Source organism: Danio rerio, chromosome 21, assembly GCF_049306965.1.
Source record: "Danio rerio strain Tuebingen ecotype United States chromosome 21, GRCz12tu, whole genome shotgun sequence".
In the NCBI taxonomy this organism is placed as follows: Eukaryota; Metazoa; Chordata; class Actinopteri; order Cypriniformes; family Danionidae; genus Danio; species Danio rerio.
The window spans coordinates 24,893,073-24,909,676 of record NC_133196.1 but is presented as its reverse complement, the minus strand read 5'-3'; the positions used below and the strand labels follow the sequence as shown (position 1 = coordinate 24,909,676).

Here is a 16,604-nt window from a genome sequence, read left to right as displayed (position 1 = left end):
AACTAGAGTGTCCTATAGGGTGAAGGGTTATTCTGTTATTTGCAGAATATAGCTTGGCTATCAACCAATCATATTCAAGAACCAGACAGAACTGTTGTATAAAATATAATAGCAAGTATTTTTTACACTGAATTTCTTTTTGGCACTTTATTTTCTCTAAGTAATTGAATACATTCAGGTAGATAATGCTTCAATATGCTTTCAATGTATCCAAAAACACTTTTGCACATAAAACTGAATTCCCTTTTGAATCATATATAAGTGATCTGAGTTTAATTATTTTATTAAGAGTGTGAACTCTCAATGTTTGTTCAAAAAATGTTAATGCACAGCTAAAAATTCTAATGTTCTTATTTATAGCTTAAGTACACCATTGAACCTGAAAGCTACTGCTTTTTATGCCTTTGTTCTTTAGCACGATATCCAATTTGCATGAATATAAGATTTTAAATGTTTATGTCGCAGTTCAAAACACAATCACAATATTTTTCTTCTCATCATTCCTACGTTTTCTCCAGCCACCATTGGCGCTACTTCAGAGCACTTAGATTAGAGCTGCGGCAAATAAAAGTAAATCAAAGCGCTACTCCATCACATCCATTAAACAAAGTTCCTCTTTTGAATTATAAAATATAACAATGTGTTGATTAAATATTGAAAGCTCCCAGCCAGTGAGGCACTCTCATCTCATCAACTTAAGAGCACTGTTTTGGTATTATGACCATTATAAAGGCCTAGTAATTGCACAGTGGAGAATAATTCTTTTTTTCCCCTAAGGAGAGTGTTTGTGGTGTGTGTTTTAAGTGTTGTGTTTTTCTGCGAACCAACAGTGCAACCTAAGATCACCTTCCTAGAAAACCAGACGGCATCTGAGTTGGAGGAGCAGATCACGTTGACTTGTGAGGCGACGGGTGATCCAACACCTAACATCATCTGGAGCTTCGGCCGCCGTGTCTTCACCGAAAATGAACAGGTGATGGGGTTTAGGGATCAGGGGTCACTGGGTGCTTAAAGGGGTCCTATTATGCTCCTTTTTGTAAGTTGTAAAAATAAGTTGTTAGTATGTCCAGAACGTTTCTGTGAAGACTAATCTTGAAATAATCTACAGATTACTTGTTATAGCTTGTCAAATTTGCCGCTATTTGTGTGTGAGCAAAAATGCTCTGTTTTTGTGAGTGTGCCTTTAAATGCAAAGATATAAATATATATATAAATATATATATATATAAAAAGAAAGTTACTAGCATGTGATTTTTCATGTTTTCAGGTTGATATATGCACCTAGGTCTTGATTATAGAAGCTTAAATGTAAAAAAAAAAAAAAAAAAAAAAAACCTTTTACCTTTTAAAAACCTGTGCCTTCAAAACTAGTAAAAGGTGGCATGAGTTTATAAATCATCAGCATATGGTATTCAGTTTGTGTTTCAGTCACTTAAAAATCATAAAAACGAAGTGAGAAAGCTTGTTTTTTTTTTTGTTTTTTTTTAGCTGTTGTTTATTTTTTTAAGGACTAGTATCATTTGTGTTGTTCTTTCTGTTGCTAATGCTGTGAAACTTTTTTATCTGTGGACAGAGGAACTGTTAATTTACCTTAGGATTTAATGACTACTGTAATGCCTGGAATAACTGTGCATTTAATAGCTAGTAATTAAACATGGCTGGCAAAAAGGTTTCTGGCAGGTCATGTATTGAAATTACTGATTAGAGACTTGCTTTGGAATCAAAGCAAACGTTTATCATGCTCACTTTAAAAATAAATAAATAAAGTATCACCTAAATTAAATACGCAAGAAGATAGATTATCTTATGAATATCATTTTAATAATTAGCTTTACTGATAAGGTTGTACGCTGCCATTCAAAAGTTTGAATTTTTATTTTTTTTTTAGAAATTAGTGTTTTTATTCAGTAAGCCATTAAATTGGCTATCTATGATCATATGATAATGAAAACATATTTTTTAATTTTACAAAAGGTGTCCCTGCTGAAAAAAAACAGCTTAAACTGGCCCATGATGGTTAATTGGTTTTAGCTGGTCATTTCCCAGCCTGACCAGCTAAGACCAGGCTGGAAATTGCTGAAACCAGTCTGGAAATGACCAAAACCCCTCTAAAACCATGCTGGTTGACAAGCTAAAACCAGCTAACCATCTTAAAATGCTATACTTTTCATTCTTACATATAAAAGTCTATGAACACTACACCTATAACACCAGAAATAAAGGTACAAAAGCTCTCACTGGACCAGTACCTTTTAAAGAAACACTTTTGTATCTAATCAGTAACTGTAAAGTATACTTTTATCCCCAATAAGCGATTTTGTACCTCTTAGGTACTAATATGTAAAATAAAAAGTAATTAAGTAGTACATTGCACTGCATGTAAGCAATATAATGAATAGCACAATTAATTATACATAATAAATATACAGTACATAGAGTATATAACTTCTTATATCTCAGAAGCAGCAAGCTCATCAGTGCACAGTCTCACTGCCCTCTCTGCTCTGCTGGAGTCTTAACCTCTCTGATTTAGTCAAGCACACTGCCTAATTAACAACCTCGAAACATTCGGTTTCAATTCATATTTCATCATAGTACGGCGAGCAGTATTCATCGACAACTGCTAAAACAAGAGGCTTTTCAGTCTGATTTCAAACTTTATTTTCTTTTTGTCTCTCTCAGGGAAACCCTACCTATGGTATTCAGCCAGTTCAATTTGTAAATGATGTCTACATGAATCCATATACAGTATGTTTTAAAAGCACTTCTGTCCATTCTGAGGCAGCTTTTTACTGCTTTCTGAAGATGTTTTCTGAAAACGTATTTTTGTTCCATAGTGTGGACTATTCAAACTGAGATACTTGAAAAAGATTACATTTGTTTAGTTATGCGACTCATATTGTAACTTAATCGCTATTTATACCAGTATTGTACCTGCTTTTTATGTCAATAGTGTTACAGTTGAATGTTATGTTGTATAATCCAATGCAATCTAACACAAAATTGCTGTCTTTCAACAAAACATGAGGACATCAAACCAAAGAATATATGCAAATAGTCATGCAAGTGCATCCTGGATGCATTAGTATGTGGTGGCATATCTTGCAATTGATTACGGTGATTGAGCAAGAAGAATAGCACAAGACGATTACAGTCTCTGTACGGTCTCTCTGTATTAGCCCAGCCATTACATTTTATGCATGTGCAGTAATCACAACTAAAGCATTTTGAGCATTTTGTACAAGCAATCCTTATAAAATGCTATTGTCGACTAGTGAAGATGGTTCAATATGATACCAATATTTAAAAAAAAACAATATGTTCTACATCCACACTAATATAATGAAACCCCTAAGTGCACTTTGTATATGATTTTTAAGGGTAAAATTGAATTGAAATGCATGATTAGTAATTAGTGGCATATGTTTTGTATATTACTGTATCTGTCTTCTGCATATGCGTAAAATCACAATAGGGGCTTTATTTTAACAGTCTAGGCGCAAAGTCTAAAGTGCATGCATGGCGCAAAAGCATTAAGGGCATGTCCGAATCCACTTTTAAGGACGGGAAAATATGCTCTGCGCCCCGTGGCATGGTCTAACAGGGTTGTGCTTATTCTTTTAATGGGTTATGGGTGTGTTTTGAGTTTCAGTTCCTCAAAATAGCAATGCGCCAACAATTGGCCTTAACACACCTCCGATATAGACCAGCATGCCCATGAGTCCACACAGTGCCACAAATGGATTTTCTATTAAAACAATGTGGCACAAAATGTGAAAATTACTGTTGCGCTGGTCTGACAATAGCAACAAATCACGCCAAACATGTATGCGCCTCATTGGGCTGGGTGTATGAAAGGGCTCAAAGAGCGTTTCAGGCATCGACTCATTTGTGTTGGCTATAATACTTCATAATACTAATCTGAATCTGAATACTTCATATGATAAATCCAAAGTACTGTTATTTTCAACTTGCCTCACTAATAACCTGATCAAAATGTGAGCCAAGTCTCAAGTAAAAGCACAAAGATCAACTAAGTATATTAAAAAAACTAAATTATCATACACATTTTCAAAGAGGGGCGGCATGGTGGCACAGTGGGTAGCGCTGTCGCCTCACAACAAGAAGGTCACTGGTTCGAACCTTGGCTGGACCAGTTGGCATTTCTGTGTGGAGTTTGCATGTTCTCTACGTGTTGGCGTGGGTTTCCTCCAGGTACTTCGGTCTCCCCCACAAGTCCAAAGATATGCGCTAAAGGTGAATTGAATAAGCTAAATTGTCCGTCGTGTTTGTGTGGGTGTAAATGCAAGAGATTATGGGTGTTTCCCAGTACTGGGTTGCATTTAGAAGGGTTGCATCCGCTATGTAAAACATATGTTGGATAAGTTGGTGGTTCATTCTGCTGTGGTGACCCCTAATTAATAAATGGACTAAGCTGAAAAGAAAATGAACGAATGATCAGAACATACACAAAAGAGATTTACTATAGTTATAGAATAATAACACAAATAAACAATAGAAAACATGTCAAAAGACCCAGTACAATTTCCTGAAATGTATTTCATCTAAAATAATTTCAATTTTCCAACCAGGGAACAATGTCTTTACCACATCATGTAAACAATATATCATGTAACTAAGTCATCAAGTTTGCAAAGCTTGTAGTTAACAGGTAGAAAAGAAATAGAGAGGAGCATTTTGTTGAGTATGAGCACTATACATGTACTCTATTTATAAAAAGAGACAAAGAAAAAAAAATATATATATATATAGAGAGAGAGAGAAAGAGAGAGAAGTCTGGTCACACTATGCATAAAACAACTATGGCCACCCATAGTTATGATCCACCCATCCCATTGTGAACACAGGGAAATATTGGCAAATGTAACCTGCTTGGTAAACATAATGGAGCTGTTAGTGTGTTTTGGGCCAGCAGTAGATCTCAGCTGGCAGGTGTGAAGTCCAGGCATGTTAACAAGTCTCTGAGGCCTCAAATCCTTTTTGGTAATACTTTAATTATATGCATCAAATCCCCAAGGCATCGTGGGAATTAATCCTTACATAAAATCCTTCATGTATTATTAGAATATTAGAATATGCCATTGGTCACCCTATTTTTATGCAAGCACTCGAGCTACGTTGTGTAGGTGGGCTGTGAAAAAGCACCTTATGTTTACGTGTACATCTGGCTCGCTGTGAAGATGATATTTGCGTGACAATAGCTCACCAGATTGCATCCTTCCCTCTGTTTGCATTGTATTATCCCAGGCTCGTCGAGCCAATATTCATGGCTGACAAAGAAAAAAATATTTCCAGCTGTATGGCGAAGGCTTTCTCCGTTTTTATTGTTGGTCTTTAGCTTAGATGGCAAATGGGTATGATTTGTAAGGAAAGAGCAGTGTTAGTTATTCATGCAACCTTGTTTGACTTGTATACTTGTGATCCTTTGCACTTGTAGCATATTAGTTTTGAAGATCTTCTTAAAGAGACAGTTCTCACAAATATAAAAATGCATTCGCCATATGCTCACCCTAGAGCTTACAAACCTTTATGAGATTTGTTTTTTTGTTTCTGTAGAACACAAATAAAGATATTTAAAATAATTTTGAAAACTTATAGATAGGCGAGGCAGTGGCGCAGTAGGTAGTGCTGTCGTCTCACAGCAAGAAGGTCGCTGGGTCGCTGGTTCGAACCTCGGCACAGTTTGCGTTTCTGTGTGGAGTTTGCATGTTCTCCCTGCGTTCACGTGGGTTTCCTCCGGGTGCTCCAGTTTCCCCCCCGGTCCAAAGACATGCGGTACAGGTGAATTGGGTAAGCTAAATTGTCTGTAGTCTGTGAATGTGTGTGTGGGTGTTTCCCAGAGATGGGTTGCAGCTGGAAAGGCATTCGCTGCGTAAAAACTTGCTGGATAAATTGGCGGTTCATTCCGCTGTGGCGACCCCGGATTAATAAAGGGACTAAGCCGACAAGAAAATGAATGAATGAATGAAAACTGCTAGATATCCATTGTAGGGGAAAAAAATTCAATGCATATCAGTGCATTGTAGTTTCTAACATTGTTCATCATATCTTCTTTTGTGTTCAAAAAAAAAAGAAACTCAAACAGGTTTAAAACAAATGGAGGGAGAGTAAATTAAATTATACTTTTTAAGATTTAGTCTTGATATTTCAAACATTAGATTGTACAGTATGACTTTGTTCACTTTAATAAATATATATATTAAAAGCTACCTTAATTTAGCATCTTGTAATGTGGTAGATCATCTTCACCAGTTAATAAGCAGCTTGTGCTAACTAATATCCAGATTAAACCATCTAGAAGCCAATTATCATGCACTGAAACATGTCCTAGGTTAACTGGATTTCCCTGCAGGATTAGCAGTTCATTAGCAGTGGTACTGTATTGTTGATTTGCACTTGTCTTTCACCTTGCCTTGTCACCTGATTTAGCAGAAGATTTTACACTCCGCTTTCTTGTTTCCATCCTATTTTTCTAGAAGAATTATAATTGTTAACACAAAATCAGTGTTGTGCATATACTTAGAAAGTTTCCCGAATTAATGTTGTGACTGAGTAAAATGTAAAATCACCAGTGGTTGCTTTTTTTATGTGTACTTGTAGGGTGCTTACCTAAGAAAGTACTGGGTTATATTTGGCAAAACATGGGGTATCTTTTGGGCTAGGTTTAGGGATAGTATCAAGTTATTAACCAGTTTGTGTAATGACTATATTAAGTCTGACCCAAAAAATGAATATATACATTTTGAGTCGTACAAGCATATTTGTAAGGTACTATATGATCAAAACATTGCATTGCAGTACAATAGTGTGCAATTTTAATGTGCAATGCAATCAATGTCATGGAACGCATGCCTAGCACAAAAAAACGTGGTTACATTTATGTGATTGATGATGCCACAATTTGTTACTACATGTTTTATTTTATTGCAATTACGGCCATATTCCTTTAAAGGGACACATTTATTTCAAAAATAAGTTTAATTACCTAAAATACAGGAATGTTACCATCACATTGTTGACAATTATTATGTAGCTTTTTAATACAGCTTAATAAAAAATGAATGCCTACATGTATGATCTTTGTATAAAATTAAATTACATTGTTTACCATTTTGTGGTAGGTACAAAATGAAATTTGTAAAAAAAAATATACACTTAAGAATGTAAACTTAAGGCTGATATATACTTCTACGTCAACTGCATTCGTATGGTCGAAGGCACAGCCTTCATGCAGTTGCATAGCCCTTGGCGTGGATAACACCCAAACACTGACGTGCCCCTCTCAAAAGGCTGATTTATACTTCTGCGTCTAGTGATTGGAGTGACCATGGCGCCTGCCATTTATACTTCTGCATGCAATTTGTGTTGCTCTGCAATTACACTTTCAAAATGCTCGCTGGCAGTAGGTTTTTATGTTCCTCTGTGTTGAGATTTTTTTTGGGTGTTTTGTTTTTTCTGATTGCTTCAAGTAGCTCAAACTCACTCATTCATAGGCAGGAACTGGCGGACGTGCATCAACTTTTATCATAAGGTAAACACAAAACAAAAGTGTCCATCTGAAGCTCCTACACTTGTAAACACTCACTCCATCGAGCTCTTGGCTTTCAGCACTGCGCACGCTCTTTAGCTAAACCAAGCTGACCAATTACATAAATTATTGGTACCATAAGCATTGTTGCGACGTGTAGTTACATTATTTGAGATGCGTGCATCAGTGTCTGCATCAGCCACAATGAGGGGTATGCGACCTCGCGAAGATTGCACCTAACCATAAGCATGCGATTGATTCTGAAGCATAATTCAGCCTAAAACATCTCAACCTCTCAGCGTAAGCTCTGTGATTGGTTGGTTTGGTAGCAGTCACATGCACGGGCATATTGAGAGCCGCAAGCCAGATGAAGCTATTGTTTACAAGCGTCGAGTCCCGTGAAGGAGCTTCATATGTAAACTTTTGTTTTGTGTTCACCATGTGATTAAAGTTGTTGCATGTCTGCCACTTCCCGCCTCTGAATGAGTGAGTTTTAGCTACTTGTGACTTTCAGAAAAAAACAAAACACCCAGGAAAAAAACATCTGCCTGCTAGCGTTTCAGAAATGTTATAGCAGCATACAAACAGCATGAAGTATAAATCCACAACTATGCACAAGGGTCACGCCGATCATGCGACTCAGAAGTATACACCAGCCACCAGTAGTGTAGGGTACCATAAATAAGCATATTATGACATTATACTGTACCTGGTAAGAAAATATGAAAAGCCATACCTGTACTTACAGTATGGGCATAAATACTGTATGTGATACATATGTAAAAACTTATTTGAAACAGTGCAAACGTATGCTAATAATCTTCACTGTAATTATGAGTTTGCATGACCACCAAAATTAGTGTTTTACTCCCTATTGAGTTTTTAGATTTTTTCGAAAATAATTGTACAGGCGCATTTTTCTACTGAGTAGAGCTGTGGAAAGCTATTTAATTGTAGAATTTAATTGTGAACCAGTAATGACAGTTTTCTATGTGTTTGCTCATCTGTGCATTTTGTGAATTCAACCAATCAGGATTGAGTTTTCAGCCAGGCAGTCTTTGCTATTAATATATGTATGCGTATATGTGTTTCGATGGCCGCCTGAGGTTTGCCTTAAGTGAAAAGCTCTGGCAGTGTGTAATGAGGCATACCCTTAAGTCAATGAGGCCTCATCACCGCTGCCATTAAATGAAGTGCGTGGTATTTAATAGTAACAATGATCTGTGGTTATATCTTGTTATGTAATGCATGGACAGATCAGCTAATTTAGCAGGAACTCCACTAGTGTAAAGTAATTTCCATTGTGTTTTTTTTTAAATATCAGAATATGTATAGGGAATGCAAGGGTTCGTGTCAATGTGATTAGACTGTAATCAAGTCTGGCCCTTCAGTGGGTGAGATGGCACATTAATACAGATATACCAAGTGAGCAGAATATGTGAGACCTTCTCAAATTCTCTGTCCTTCATTTTGTATTCCCAACCACAAATTTTCAACGTCTGAATAAGTCAGAAACACGCAGAAACCACGAGAACTGTGACTACCAAGTGAGCAATAGCTGGAACAGGCTGATCTTCCCTGACCTCTCTAAAGCAGCTGCATTATGGAAGATTCTCCATCTGCTTTCTGTTCTGCCTGTTGGATGAAATAGCCATGGTTATGGTATGAGAGTTCTCAGAGACGGCATGTTCTGACATAAGAGGCACGTTTTGAAGAAAGCATCGGAAATGAAAAGTAACAAGACCATTTGTTCGCCCTCATGTTGTTCCAAATCTGTATTCTGCTGGCTTGCCGATGACACACAATTCGAAGTTGTGATATATATCTTCTTTCATACTAGGTTTTTACCACATCTGCCAAGTCCAAATCCAACCAAAACCCTATAAAAGGAAACTATGTGATTGTTGCACCATATGCCAAATTTACAAAGCCTGCATGATTACTATGAATATAATAAGGCACCTACCCTGGAAAAGACGTCTTGTTCTTAATATGTTAACGTAACACTCTCAACCATTAAATTAAAATGATTAATAACTTAAAGATGTATTTAGTTGATGCCCTTCTAGCTGCTACCCATCACTGGGAAACATCTATACACACTCATTCACACTCATTTGTTAATTATTATTTTTTCATTACTAAATTAAGTATTCCATTATTTACAACCAGTTATTTGAGAGAAGTTTTTGGTTTTTAAAGATTATTTAGAAAGCGTAAGTAAATGACTAGATTATAATGACTATATTATAAACTATTCAAATCAACATTTGTATGTCTTGTTATTCAGGCATATACTAATAGTTAATTTGTATGTTAAATGCTTTATTAACTTAAAGGGGTGGTCCACTACGATATCATATTTTAAACTTTAGTTGATGTGTAATGTAGCTGTGTGAACATAAACAACATCTCAAAGTCTCTGAATGTAATACGCTCAAAGTTCAATGCAAAGGGACTCTTTTACAGAGTCAGCTTAGCAACGCCTACAGCAAAATTTTAGGGACTACAAAAATATATATATCCAGGCTAGTGAGAACACAAGGGCTTCAGGTTACATGCATTTACCATGTGCATACAACACGCACAGTGATGGGGGGTGGCCAGATGCACTGTAATGTTATAGCAAAAGAAAACTAAAATGCCGGCCAAACGCTGCTTCTCCACAGTGCTCATTCGTTTCTGTATTTGGGCTTCTAAAGGACATGACCCAAAGAAAGAAGTGCCCACAATCAAATTTCAATTATGTTCCAGAGAATTATAATATATATATATATATATATATATATATATATATATATATATATATATATATATATAGCTAGCATTTGACAAAGGATAGCTTCCAGAATCTCTCCCAGTTCAGTGCTGGATTCGGCTAAAAACTCCTTATAGGAGCAGGTCTAGCAAGCAGAAGTGCATTGTGAGCCACAACCTGTAAGTATTTTCATTTGTTAAAATTGATCTATGATATGCACAGTAGCTAGCATTAACAGTATGTTGTAGCGAGGTCGTAAACAACGGGAAATGCTGTTTAGCACCATTAAAAATTTAGCTACAAATTCATGTTTATCAGTCAAACTGTTGTAAATACCCACAATCTTCTGCAGCGCTTGCAGTCTCTCTATATGGCCGCTTTCCTTGTGCTTTACATCTTAGATCATGAACTCGCAAAAGATATGTGAACGTTTCATATTACTTACACATGCTTATTCTGAATATATGTTATTCCGAATATATATGAGTTAGGTAAAAACAATTCAAGATAGCTTTCCTAACTCATGTTGCAGCAAAATGAATCAATCAAAGCTCACACAGAGGACCATCCCACATCTTACTTTTTATTCTTCTGTCAACAGCATCCCAGTATATTACAGAGAAATAACGTAATCCGGGCATCCAGGAAAAAGAAACATCAGTCCTGTACATATGTAGTTATCATGTCACATGTTTCTAAAGAATGTTCACAAACTATAATAAAATGGCAATACTTTCTTAAAGGAGCCATGCACTTTTTTCACTTGTTACAGACACTTGTCAGATTTTATTTTAGAGATCAGCCATGAAGTTCATCCTTTTCATTTTCTGTCTGATTAAGGATCAAACAGATACTGCTAACAGCTTTACTGGTGACGTTGAGCTGATCCGCGAATCACAGCACATTATGTTAGCTGACCAATCAGAGCCTCTGAGCGTAGGCAAAAATAGCTTGAATTTTGAAAAAATAACGTGATTTTCTACAAATGAAGTATGAGCACACAATGCTTTGCATTTTATAAACTAAACCAAGCCTTAAAATTACATTCTGGATCACCCCAAAAATACAGCATTTGAATCTGCAGTTATAAACGGCTTTATACCATCTATTAATGTAGAGTTAATGCTTAAAGGACCATGAAACCCCCTCGTTTCAGCAGGGTATTTTCACACCTCTACTTTGGAAAAAGTCAGAAAAGTGGGCGTGTCCAGCTCTGTTTAGGGGGAGTGTCGGAGGAACTAAAGTGGGAGGGTGTGGGAGTGTCTATTTGGGCACGCGCAAGTTTCAGTCAAAATACTCACACACAGGAGAAAGTAATGGTGTTAAATTAATTATGTGGAATTATTTGCCAAATTAATTAATGGTGGACTTTAACTGCAGTTTGGCTCTTTCATTCAGGGAATTCAGTCATGCCCCTCGCGACAAACGAGATATTTGATTCAAGGATCTGCTCTAAGCGTGTATTTTTCATGCAATGTTTGATACCGCACGGCGAATGAGAGAAAAAAAAACCTCCGCATTCCCGGAAACTTAGATGCAAACAGCAGGTAGCGTCAGAAAGCCGCGTGTGTTATTCCGGTCACAAAATGCGATTAAAAACCCTACACGAGGTTAAAGTTTGGTTGTGGTCCTAACATGTTACGGTGCAATAGTTAACTTAGTTCGATACGAACAAACTGAATAAACAAAGAGCACTAGTCGCTCACTTACCAAATCTGTAGAGACAGGACAATCCACAGCAACTAGAGCCGCGTCTTTATGAAGAGAATACTACAAGCGAATCCGATCTCAGCGTTTGCAGATGAGAACAGCTCTCAGGTAAACAATAATCCTCCTTAGACACGTAAGTTATTGTTGTCGAGCGTCGCGTACACTGTTAATCCACACGTGAGTCTGAGCTCTCACAGAGAGAAAAAGAAAACAAAACTTAACTGCAGCAAACTATAAAAGCAACACTTCACGCTTGTTTTGCCAACACAACGTGGCGTCTATGTCGTGTAAACACAGTAATGAATATTAATGAAGTTGCACAATAGAGCGCGCTGATTGGTTTGACCCAAGCCTTACTCATGCATTAATGCAATACACTGTAAGACGTAATAAGACTCACTCTGGCACAGACGTCCAGTCTGCACGCTGGAATACAGGCTATTATGTCATGACCGTGACGCAGCTTCAAAAATTCGTTTCAAACAGAAAGTACGAATTTGCTTGAAATAACGCAAAAACAACCAATTTACTCTTTTTAGTGAAATATAGGTGTCTTAATAGTGTTTTTAGCAGTGTGGGACACATATACGACTGTCAACAGCTCAAAAAATGTGTTTTGGTGTTTCGTGACCCTTTAACAAATAAGGAATTCACTATTTGCTGATGCTTAATAGATGATTCATAGTGTGTAGTTATTATAAAGAGTTACCCTGGAGGGCTAATAATTTTGCTTGTAACTGTATTTCACAGTATTGCTATTTTTATGTTATTTTTTATGACATAAATGCTGCCATGGTGAGCATGACAGTATTCTTAAATATGTAATCTTACAATATCTTACAGAAGTCACTGTGAGCTGCCATTTAGAATATAAAAAATAAATACAATCTTCAAAATTCATGTGTTTAAAATGAGGAAAAAGACAAAATCTTAATATACAGTATGAACAATTCATTCAATGTGACTGTTGTGCACTGTAAAATCACATGCCCAAGTACTGAGTCAAGAGAATTCACATTAAATGAAGATGAGGACGCTTCTGTGGAGTCGCTGCCCCTTCATTTATCATTGAAGCCGCTCTCTCTGGGACCCTGTGAGCTGTCCTTGACACGGCTAGTGTATGAATCACACAATCAAAAGTGGCATTTCAGGGTTGCAGGCTTATTGTGCAATCCAGTGCCAAGCTGCCCTTTTCTAATGATAGTCGTCTAATGGCACCCCTGCTGATCTGAGGTCAGTCAATCCATGCTATGACGGTCCTAATGTTTTAAGCAGACTAGCCTGTGTCTCTGCACTTAAAACCATTAGCCAGCACCCTGCCAGGATAACCATGTTTTTTTCTCTCTCTCTCCATTTCTTGCTCTTGGGATTCTGAAAGTTTATTTTTAGATTTAACAATTCGCAGACAATATTAATTCTTATTATAGCTCAGTTTCATCTTAAGGATGTTGATATGCATGCGGGGTGTAATATAAGACAGAGGTTCTGTTTTAAAGGTCAACAAGAGAGCCTGTGACCAGGATTGTGTTTTTAGATAAGAGGGTTGACCTGCCAAGAGAGCAGAAGCAGGTGCCAAACACAGGGTTGTAACCCCCTGTAACCTTTTGACAAGCTGTCAGTGAGCGGGTGTTTAAATCAATAGGGGAATAAAGGATGTCAAGCCACTTTAATACAAGCATGGCCTGTAAATTTAAATGGATTTTTTTATAGGAAGATTGGTTTTGCTGTTCAATAATGTGATGGTCATATTATGTCTTTTGGTCTAGTTGTAGATGATACATATTGGACAGAGGAAGAACTTTTGAGATTATCAAAACTAGCCTCTAGATTTGCTAAATGTGAGGTTAGAAATGCATAGTATTTAACTACCGTTTCTTTGTTTTAATATGTTAGAATTATTTAGCAGTCTGTTGTGCTTTCCTGAAATACTGTATACAGTAAGTGACATAATTAAAACATCTAAAAAATGTGGCCTCCAAAGCAGTTTATATAATGCATTTAATGTTTAGCAATCAAAACATATACTACTTGTATTTGTGAGTCAAATGAGAGTTTGTGTAGTGCATTATGGCTTGGCATTAAAAATTAATGTTGTTTATACTGGATTTCACTATAAATTCCGTTTGTTTTATACTTCTATCTTTCATTTCTTATTCTGTTGTGAATACTGTTAGGATTTGTTGTGGAGTGAGAAGAATTAAATACATACACTGTGTACTATATAAATTTAATTTTAATTAGAGCTACCAGTAGCCTGTTCTACATTATTTATTTATTAAATTATATAATAATTATATGATTTTTTTTTTTTTAGCACATTTAGAAAATACTTTTAATAACTAATTTCCAACAACTCATTTCTTTTGTCTTTACAATGACATCAGTACATACTACTTTTCTATGTTTTTTTTTTAAAGTCATTGGACAACATTGATTTGCTGTTTCATATATATATTTTTAAAAGGCAAATAATATTCACTTAAAAAAACTGTTGTAAAAATGTAAAACTGTTTTTACTCCAGACAAACTAAAAGAAATAAGACTTTCTCCTCAAGAAAAAATAAATATTACTGAATATACTGTGAAAATATCCTTGCTCTGTTAAACATCACTTGGAAAATATTTGAATATTCCCAACACAGGCTCAATGTGTAGACATACCCCTGTATACATTTTTGAAGAGCACAAACTATGTAGTCAGAGGAATGTATGGCTGCATTTTGTCTTTCAAACAAACTCTACGGGGTGGTATAACGCCGCCAATGGCTTCCTTTTTGCAGTACCAGCTGACCGCTTACCTCTGAGTGGACAGCTTTTTTACTGTTTGCCCAGTGGCTCACCACGTATCTTGGCAGACTTGAGGCACAAAGCGGACTTGACCGCAATGACAGGATTTGAGTCTGGAGAAGAACTGTTCCAGAAAACAGGTAAAACAGACAATAAAATAAACAAGTAAATGGCTGAGGATGAGAACGTGGTAAGATCTCAAAACGTGGTAAAATCTGGCAGCTTTCTTTTTATAGATTGTTTTTGAAAACATAATGGGGGTATCGGTTGGTCAGTCAGTAAGTCAGTAGACAGCGGCCTCTGGTGGGCTTGCTTGAGTCAGCAGACGTAAATGGCACTTGCAAGAAAAATTTGAAAAAAAGCTAACACAGTAGCCTCTGGTGGATTTGCGAATACAAAAACTACAAAACAATTTACCTCCTGGGATGTCTTTGTACTCTCCAGAATTGTATACAGGAGTACAAATCCATAATGAGCCTGGGTTAGAATATTTCACATTTCATAAAATAAAATGTTTGCCTCCTACTGTAATCATAATTTCAACCCATTAAAACTTTATATAATTGTTATGTTTGTAACTACACACATACTTTTGTTTTGTAGTTTACATGAATACACTATCATTTTAAACTTTAAATATAATGTCAACAATGCATTTTAGCCCCCTAAAGCACAATTTTCATGTAAATAAACAGCTATTTTAAAAATTATATCATCAAAGCCTAGCTACCTTTAGCCAAAGTCCTTTTAAGGCAAGTCATTTCATCATCTTTGCTATGCCTTTCGGGCAGTATGCTCGGACATTCTGTCTGAATGAGGAAACACCATATTCTCCAAAACTGTTTGCCAAGATTACAATTTCATTATTTTTTGCAATCACCAAAAACTTTAGGCAACAACCATCTCATAAGTCTCGTTTATAAATGTCAGAATCAAAAAAAAAAAAGAATCTGCATATTTTCAGGTTGCCCAAGCTAATGCGCATGTGAACTCAAAAGGAACGAGATCACGACACTAACCTCATTAATGACCGTTCTACACATTATTATCCTCTGGATAATGTTTCGTCAGATCGCACTGGTGCTCTGAAGTAATCCAAAACTTGATCTTGATGGTGAATCTCCTCCACAAATTACAGCGACTCTTTGTTTACAAGTTTGTGGGCGTTTTATTAGTTGCTCTGATGTGATATGCATTTGACAGGATGGACTGTACCTCACCTTTGTTTCATACAGATTACAAGTGCACTTGTTTTATTTAAAAGTTGAGATTTCAAGCTTTATTTGTATAGATTTCTTATGCCTATGAAGCTAGTATTCGCTGAGATTCCAGTGCGCTTATTGACCACTTAACTGTCGTGAAAGAACACGTCTGGTCTGAGCTTTTTCTCCAGAGAAAAATCAGTCTATAGCGATTAATGATTGGCTCCTGAAATAGTAGGCGGAGCTTCATTCACCATATGACCGTTACTGTACAGTTTTCCCCCATTTAAAACTATACAAGTGACACGTCTTGCAAATCCCATATTCTTCTCTTCAGCTTACATTCATCAAACATCAGCTGGTTTCGCAAAGACCATTAAAAAAACTGTCTTTATTTCATCTGAACAAAAGTAGCTTTTTTTAAATCACAAACGTCATAATTTTGCTTGATCAGTGTCAGAACTCCTAATGCATCCTGAAATCCCAGTTGTCTGCGGCAGATTCCCTTTTACGCAAATTGTGTGATTAGCAGTCAAAATAATAGAATGCTGCTTTCATAAAGAGCGAGCTTCCACCGAACCGCTGTCGCTCTGTCATA

At 36.4% G+C, this 16,604-nt stretch overlaps 1 protein-coding gene across 14 annotated transcripts in view; it reads left to right on the top strand.

Annotated features, from left to right (window-relative positions):
• The window catches only part of ncam1a (neural cell adhesion molecule 1a), a 414,266-nt gene that overhangs the window by 283,238 nt on the left and 114,424 nt on the right, over positions 1 to 16,604 (top strand). For all 14 annotated transcript variants that reach the window (XM_005161139.5, XM_068215774.1, XM_073934239.1 and 11 more), the window contains exon 8: positions 831 to 973. In XM_005161139.5, coding sequence (XP_005161196.1) covers positions 831 to 973 — 143 coding nt within the window. The remainder of the gene's footprint in view (positions 1 to 830; positions 974 to 16,604) is intronic.